Source organism: Raphanus sativus, chromosome 4 (assembly GCF_000801105.2).
Source record: "Raphanus sativus cultivar WK10039 chromosome 4, ASM80110v3, whole genome shotgun sequence".
Classification (NCBI taxonomy): domain Eukaryota; kingdom Viridiplantae; phylum Streptophyta; class Magnoliopsida; order Brassicales; family Brassicaceae; genus Raphanus; species Raphanus sativus.
In genome coordinates this window covers 10,033,737-10,042,745 of record NC_079514.1, presented here as the reverse complement: position 1 = coordinate 10,042,745, position 9,009 = coordinate 10,033,737, and the positions used below count along the sequence as shown (strand labels likewise).

General features: G+C 34.2%; 1 protein-coding gene across 1 annotated transcript; it reads left to right on the top strand.

The window, feature by feature from the left end:
- The first annotated feature begins 6,412 nt into the window (after nucleotides 1-6,412).
- On the top strand, nucleotides 6,413-8,190 carry LOC108851923 (heavy metal-associated isoprenylated plant protein 9). Its single transcript, XM_018625398.2, has 4 exons — nucleotides 6,413-6,552; nucleotides 6,661-6,889; nucleotides 7,068-7,331; nucleotides 7,653-8,190. Exons 1-4 carry the CDS (start codon nucleotides 6,532-6,534, stop codon nucleotides 8,060-8,062), a joined length of 924 nt encoding a protein of 307 aa, XP_018480900.1. The 5' UTR covers nucleotides 6,413-6,531; the 3' UTR covers nucleotides 8,063-8,190.
- Nucleotides 8,191-9,009: the final 819 nt, after the last annotated feature.

The following is a 9,009-nucleotide window of genomic DNA, read 5'->3' as shown; positions in this document are numbered from 1 at the left end:
CTGACGGCGGGGACCCCAAATGTTGTTGTGGCCATCTCCTTCAAGGGTTACGTGGGCATGCACTGTCTAATCTTGAGACCTCGGGTCTCGGTCACTGATGAGATGTCGACTTCTCTTTTGCTCCATTAAGTGAAGATTAGACGGTTTGACTATTGAATGATGCATTAATTTAACTTTTTGTCTCTCCTTTGTTGTTGATTTGGTGCTGCTTGTTAGTCTGGATTTGAGTTATAGGTTCATCAGTTTGGATAGTGGAAGTTCTTCGTATTCTTCGAGTTTGGATCTCACCTTGCGGATGGAGGATGTAGTAAAACCTAGGAGGTGGTGATGCTGTCCTTTTTTCTTACCGGCTTAGAGGACGAACGCGGTGGAGCTTAGTTGAGCGCTATTTAAGTATTTGTGGTGTATTGTCTTGTCATTTACTGGAACTTAGGTTCAGTTCATTATCCCAACTTGGACTATAAGGGCGGTTCTTGAGCGGGTTTGATTTTTCGGCTATGAAGGGAAGCAACTTGTTCGAGCGAACATTTGAATCAGCTTCTTGCTAGCATTGTGTGACTCATGTTCTGGTTTTTCAAGTTTCTCTATTGTTGTTTGTCTCAGTTTAACATGTCATCCGATTTGTCAAGAATTTTATCGTTATTTGTTGTTTTCTTCGTTCCAAAGCATAGCAGTTTTAGGTTTGATTGCTTTTGATTCTATGTTTTTATCATTTTTACCGTGGATCAAAAGTCTAGAGATCTTGTAGTTTGTTAATACATTTTGTAAATCTCAATAGTACATTTCTGAATGATATTTATACTTTAGCAGAAAAATTAATAAATATTGATATATAGGTATCTATGGCTCTTTAGACTTTTAGGCCGGTTTGGACCTTTTCAGGCCGGTTTTGGTTACACTTACACTCATTGGTTTAGATTGGTAAACCAAATTGCATCTGTGATAAGAGGATGAGTTTCCAACATTTCGTTCATCAGGACGTTCCACTTTGCGTATATTCAAATAAATGCTCCATCAAAAGTAATAATACGTGAAATAACATTAGTCGTGACGTGAAATAACAATAGTCGCATAATCAAAAGTAATCAGCTATTGATCAAAACCTGTCTTAACTGCCAAACAATTATATAGATCATCTTTTATTTGTCCAAATTTAATCAAATCATCCCACGTGTGCAGCGGTTTCTACCTTTGATACTTTTCCACCATGCCAAAAGTTCTTACAAAATTTTAATCCACAAATATTATTTAATATTCCTTTTCAGAATTTTTTGCGCACCCCACGCTGCACCCATTCCCAAAATCTGATTGGTCCCTAGTTTTCTTATGATTATAATATAAAACACCTTATTTAGTGACTTTTCTACTGATTAGATAGTTAATAGTATCGATAATACAACCAACCGAAATTGTTGTTAAAGGATTTTGATGCTTCTTCTCAAAGGATGAAATTTTCTTCGTTCCAGACAATTCCATTTCATAGTCCGCGCGCGGATGTATTTAAAAAAAATATATATTACTGTTTGTTTTTCATGTTACTTTTTTTTGTCAAGTTATTTATGTTTTTTTTTTCCGTCTAAAGAATGATATTATTACAGGATCGGTCCAAACCAGGTCAAACCCGAGAAACAAACAAAGGCAACAAAACCCAAATACAGCAAACTAAAAAACCCGACAAGAAGGACATCTTTAACGGGCCAAAGCCCAACCCGAAGGCAAAAAATCCAGGTCCATCTTCAACCGTCTACACGTGTTAAACGCCGCACCGAACTAACCACTGTACCGTGATCCAAAGGTCGATGCTTCCACCGGAAAAAAACGAATCGACTAATGATTCGCCGGAGCACGCCGGAGAACAGCCACCGCACCCAAACAGCATTGCCAGATTGTTTCCATCGGAGAGCTTCATCAGAGATCTCATCCGGTTCACTCATAGCACCGCTGGCGAAAACTCCACCTCCGAACTGTCGTCTTTCTGTCGGAGAGCATACATCGGGCTTCCCAAGATCTCATCCAAACCAGCAAAGACAGCAAAACAAAATTCCCAACCAAAAAAGAAAACGGTCCCGAAAGCGAACCCTTCCAAACAGAGCCGGCAAGAAACAGTACTGCAGAAGTCACCATCTTCCGGAGTCAGAGCCGGCGGAGCCGCTGCTGAAGAAGCCGCTATTCCCCAGAGACGAAGACGGCCGGTCCCCTACTAAAAGGCACCGCCGAGGACTAAATCTAAAAGCCGACGAAAAAAAGGAATGAAAAACACTCTCGCTATACATGCAAAACGGAAAACAAAGAAAAAAGAAAGAGATCAGACCGGCAGTGACTGATGGAGTCCACTCCACCGGCCATCGGCGAGATTTGGCGGTGGAGGATCTAGAGAGAAGACAGAGGAAAAAAACTAGAGAGATGATTGAGAATATCTAAAGCAAATTTTTACCAAGTTATTTATGTTACTATTATATAGTATATATATGTCATCCTATAATTAGTCATTTTTATAGGAGTACGTATCATCATATAATTAATTTTATAATTAATAATAATTTATATGTATCATTATATAAATAATTATATAACCAATATGTTCTTATTTTTAATAAGATTCCAGCTAAAAGGATACATGTATTGTAATTTTAAAAACTTAATATGAAATATAAAAATCATAATTTAATTTAGTGTTTGAAATTGAGATTCGTATTACATTTTTACTATATATATTGAAAATATTTTTAATGACTATTGAAAAATATTTTAGTAAAAATCAAATTTAAAGTATATATATTTTTAAATCAATTTTTGATATAAATCAATTTTAAATTATATTTTGATTTGAAATATATATATAAAATTAAATTTTGTTCTATGATTATTTAGACATGATAAACCACATAAAATAATTATAATAATGTTAATTAAGTTACACAATATTATACATATATATATATATATTAAAACTTAAAACATTAAAAACATTTTATCATTTATTAAAAAATTTAGTGATTTAAAATAATATATGCGTTTTTATTATTATGTTTATTGTATAGTAGAATGTATTTATTTCAATGTATAATGTTTATATATATATATGTATTTTTTATAAAATTGTTATTATTGAATTGTTATGATAAGTTGCCCAAAAAAAAAGAATTGTTATGATACATAAATAAGTTATATAATTTAACTGATTTGATATGTTGATTAAAATTATTTCATAGTATCTAAACCTGCAAAAATAAAACGACAAAGTCTAGGCTAACAAGATCTCAAGTTAATACGTAGAAGTCAGCTAAATGTGTAAAAATTGTCGATTTTTCATAAAGTATTTGAATTTTAGTCAATTATAGTATAGGCAAACAGATAATTACATGTTTAAAAACATAGATAGTAATATAATATTATTTTCATAATTATTTTATAAAAGAATATTTAAACTCATTTATTAAAACATTGGATCCAAGAAAATGTTTTTTTTATTATACATGGATATTTGGCCTCTATTATAAGATGGATCGACACTATCCACATGTTTAAAGTCTATATTTTTGATCTATGTGTCATTTCCTATCTCTGATGATGTTGATGCCAAAATATTAATTTTTCAGTAGCCAGTGATAATTGTACTGCGGATACCGTATTGATGAATCTCCCTTTAAATACCACTAGTCCAAAGCTGGTGATTAAAAGAGAGTGTTTCTATTCTAATAAAAGAGAATTATCCTTGTGCCGACATTAAAATGCAGAATGAGTGAATGCAATCGCAAACTCTGATAGTCTGATTTACTTAGCAGTTGACAGGTAACCTACCACTGGAATTAGATTCAATTATTGTTCCCGAACCCAATGTAGGAGATAGAAAACCACATATGATCAATATTTGCCTTTGACTGGTTTCGCTATGTAATTTGAGCAATATATGCAAATATGTATTAATTAAGCAAAAGAAAAGAGAGTAAATGATATGTTTTAACATTTTATAAGAAGTTCTCCCTTGATTGTTTTCATGAAACTTCTATTAAATTTAGGAATACGAACGAGTAACTAAGGTTTATAAGCACCAATTTAACAAAGATAGAAACATAAAACTTTCATTAAGCTTTCAACTCTATAATGCAACTAATATTCTCTTTATCTATCTATCTATACTATTATTTGCGAAGTGATTTTTCGCAACGGAACTTCCACGTTAAAAATTAGAGTGTTTAATATCGATAGTACCTTTAGTGAATAAAAATATATAATTAAGCTAAAATAAAAACGAAAATTAATTTATTTGATTAGATAATTGATTAAAATTAATAACAGTAAGATTTATCCAAAATCTAAAAATATTTTAAAATATAAACATAATTCCTATATGTATGTTGTGTTGTTATCTGAATTTTTTTTAAATATAAAGTTGAAAACATAAAGTATATAACTAAATATTGATCAAATAAAATTCTTAAATTTATATAATTGAAAATAGAATATGAAGTGACTTTTAAGATTTATTTCTATATAATAAATATGTGTACAAAGAAATTTTCAAAAAATATAAGTAATATGTCATAATTTTCAAACGAAATAAAATAATAATTTGTTATCATAATCTTTTAGTTTGTAACACATATATTAATGACTAATTATAAAATATTTAGTAATTTTGATTTAATATAATAAAATCCAAACATTAAAACAAATTTAAGATTTATGAAATCAGATAACTATTTAAAATTGATATAATAAAAATCTTTTTAAAAATAAAAAGATAATTCATATACATATTTTGTTATTATCCAAGAATATCTTTAATAAAGATATATATATCATCTAAAAAGAATATCTTCCAATCATAAATAAAATTAGGTGCAAAAATATATAGTTAAAAATATTTCTACTATATATATGAAAGTTTTCAAAAAATTAACGCAATAATGAATATATATTTTGATAAATAAATTTCATACATAAATAATTTGATATTCTGTAAAAAAACTTAAAGATCATTAATAATAAGTTATCATGATATTTATTTAATAATTGTAAACCCGTTTGAGCGGACACAACACCTAGTAAATAAAAATTAGTAAAAAGTAGAATGTTTAGAGTTGTAGAGATGATGACACGTCATCTAATTATCTTTTTCTCGAACTAACATTGAGTTATAACCTAGAACATATACATATACATAGACTTCAAAGTAGGAATTTCTAAAGAAATTCCCTATATATAAACAAATGAAGGAATAATATATAATGCAATCACTAAAGTCGGTGAGTCTGATGCAAAGTATTGTCCTTTTCGATGCCAAAAATTGTTGTCCCATGGTTATTTTATTTTCCTAATTATCAAGAATATACCTTTCTCCCATGAAAAAAATAATTATCAGAAAGTTGTTTGTAAGAAAGTTATAAAACATAATGAATTGTCAAGTAGTAGAGAGAAAAGAGAGAGAAAAGTCCGTCGTTGTTTCCACCGTTTCCGGTCGACGGTGTGGGCTTCCACAGCCATCGTCGGTCCGGATTTCTTATCCGCTCGCGTTTCTGTTTGCTAAGTTTCATTTTTCTAATCTTCGATTTATTTTTTAGCTTCCGTCGTCGCGCCGATCTCCTGGTAGACGGTCGGCTCTAGTTCTCCGTTGTTGGTCTTTTCTATCTAAAGGAAAACAAGCGGTTTTAGGTTGCGTGTGTAAGAAGAGGCTTCTTATGCTCCGGTATCTCTCTCTTTGGTGACTAGTTTGTGGGTTTCGGCTTCTGTTCTGGAGGAGCTCTCGCGTCGATGATGGATGCTCTCCGGCGTTTGGAAGCGGTGTTAAAGTAGATGTGGGTTGCGTTGATGCGGTTCGAGAACTCGGGTGAATCCCGATAAAGCTCGCCGGTGGTCTTAAGATGGCTTGGCTCCGAGGATTTGCGGCGACGGGTGAGTCCCGGTCGTGGTCTCCGGAAAAAACATGCAACTGCGGCGATCGTCGGTTTGGAGGGATCGAGAGACACGTGCGTTCGAAGGGGTGCGGATTGCGACACGTGGTAGGACTTCCCGAGATGTCGGTGAAGTTTAGGTTTTTGTGGATTGGGCTGTGGCCCATTTTTCTTTGCTGTATGTTTGGTCCAAGTGTGGTATGAGCTTTAGCGTTCGTTTGTATGTTTGGTTTGTGGGCTTTGGCCCTGTAACGTTTGGACCTTGGACCATTAATCTAATTCCAATTTGTGAAAAAAAAAAGTTATAAAACATAACAGAAGGTTGTTTTAAAAAAAAAACATAACGGAAGGTGAGAATAAATCTATATATAAGGTACAAGAGTGAAGGGGTGTGTCTATATATGCTGGATGATTAGCTCTCTGCCATGTGCTATGGAATCAACCACTTGTGCTTTATGTTCTGTTAATTCCTACCTTATACTATAACTTTCATTATTCATCAATAATTCGAATTCCTCCTTCGTCTTTTTATATTATAGTCTTTCATATAAATACTCCCTCTCGCCCTACTCATCCTTCATAACAGATATCCCTCTCTTCCTCGTTTCAAGTTTCATCTCAACTAGCGATTCTAAAAATGGGAGAAGAAGTTAAACCAGTAAGAATTAAAGCTGCAACAATATTCCAATTTGCAACAAAAATACCTTTTAGCAAAAAAAAGAAAAACCTTTTCTTATTAATTGGTCGTTGATGTTTTCCTTATTAGGAAGCAAACGAGGCAGTCTCTGCTCCAGAGGCCGTCCCAGAGCCCGCCTCTGCGGAGGATGAGAAGAAAGATGTGGCGGTGGAGAAGCAAGCAGCGACCGAGGAGGAAAAACCAACTGTGGAGGAGGACCCGCAGCCGCCACCACCGCCTCCACCATTCATACTATACGTCGACTTGCATTGTGTAGGATGTGCTAAGAAGATCCAAAGATCTATACTAAAAATTAGAGGTACAAATAAATTAATAGAAAGAGAATTATTAGAGTCGGCTAAATAATCATTCATCCGCTTAAAACATGTTTTGGAACTAGACATCTGTATTCTTTGAGTACCTAAATATTATCGTAGTAAATCCATAAGTTATATGAATAAATTATTTATTTATTATTGAATATGAAAACTGCATAGGTGTGGAAGAAGTGGTGATGGACATGAATGAGAACCAAGTGACGATAAAAGGAGTGTTGGATCCGCAAGCAGTGTGCAACAAAATCAAGAAGAAGACTAAAAGAATGGCCAAAGTCCTCTCACCGCTTCCGGCGGCTGAGGGAGAACCGCTGCCACCGGTCATAACCTCTCAAGTCTCCGGTCTCGCCACCGTCGAGCTCAACGTCAACATGCACTGTGAAGCTTGTGCTGACCAGCTAAAGAAGAAGATTCTCAAAATGAGAGGTACATGCATGTAGACTGGTTCTAGTCAAAACAAAAATACTCCTGTTTAGTGTAAACTAAAATAATATATAATTATGTAGGATGGTTACATGGAAAAATAAATTAGCTAAGGTTATATTGATCAAAATAGTATTTTTTTTTTAACACGATCAAAATACTTTCTATACTTAATTATTTTTAATGAATGGGCAATAAACATGCAATATACTGAAATCAATTCCCAACCTAGGAATTTATACGTGGATTGCACGGTTCTTTTGTATACTTTGTCAATTTGGTGCAACTTAATTCATTTAGCCTGACTAATACTGTTGCTTAAAGGGGTCCAAACAACTGTGACGGAGCACACCACCGGAAAAGTGATAGTGACCGGGACGATGGACGAAGAGAAACTTGTTGACTACGTCTACCGTCAGACCAAAAAGCAGGCCCGGATCGTACCCCAACCCGACCCGGAACCTGGAAAACCTGAGGCCGAGGAAGAAAAGAAGGAGGAGAGCGGTGAAGGCGGAGAGGAAGCCGCAGAAACAGGAGGAGAGAAGGAGGCGGGAGATGAAAAGGAAGGGGACGGTGGCGGAGCAGAGATGGAGGCTGCGGAGGAGATGGGTGGGTGGGAAGAAGAAGGGATGAAGAGGATGATGTATTATTATCAGCCTTCATACGTCATAGAAAGGGTTCCCCCGCCGCAGCTTTTCAGCGACGAGAACCCTAACGCTTGTTGCATTTCTTAATTTGGTTTCTTATGGTCCACGGAATTTATATATATAATTAGGGGAATTCATCTCGTATAAAAAATATAACTAAAGAAAATAGGTAACGATGTAAACTATATATATTATATATTTTTTTATAATTGGTAGTTGGTATCTTTATAAATCGATGGGTACGTTTACACTTTGGTATATACGTAATGGCAACTGAAAAAACGATCGATACGGAATCTATTCACATTCATGAAAGTATACGTGGATGTGCGTGTGTGAAAGTGAGTGTGTGTTCGAATGGTAAATATTTTCTTTTCGTGATGGAAATGAAGTTTTAGAGAGACAGAAGAATCAGTTGATCAAAAAAAAAAAGAGGAGAGACAGAAGAATCTAGTGGGAACGAGAGATCCTTGTGGGTCGCACATGGTGTGCTCCTTTTTCCCCTTTGCAACGTCAATCTCCATTTCTCGAACGTGGCAGCTTTTCCAGCTTGCCTTGTCTATTTCTTCTCAACCTCTCAATTTTAAGGGTTTAATTTTATTTTTTCCAAAACGGCATAATATGTACGCACACATTGTGAAATTGATTCTTACTTAGGCGAAAAGCATTGGATTTATAAGCATCATTATCCCTACAACCCCATTAGGGTCTCTTGATGATTTTTAAGTATTAAAAGTTAATTAAAAGACTTAGTTAAGAGACACCAACATTTTGGTGCTCCAATGCTAGTTTCTTAATTAAAGGCTTTTGAAATTTTTTTTTATTAAATGTGAAACATGAAGGTTTGATCAAATGTATCATCAAATGTACATGTGCTTATTTATATGTCTCATGAAACATGAAGGTTTGATTTCGTATTTGCAATAACAAAACAACATAGAGAGTGTCTTCTTTTAGCAGTAACAGGAGCGCAGGTACATCCCACAAGAGAGAATTGGTTCTTTGCTTCAAAACTTACAGTGAGGGGTTCACCC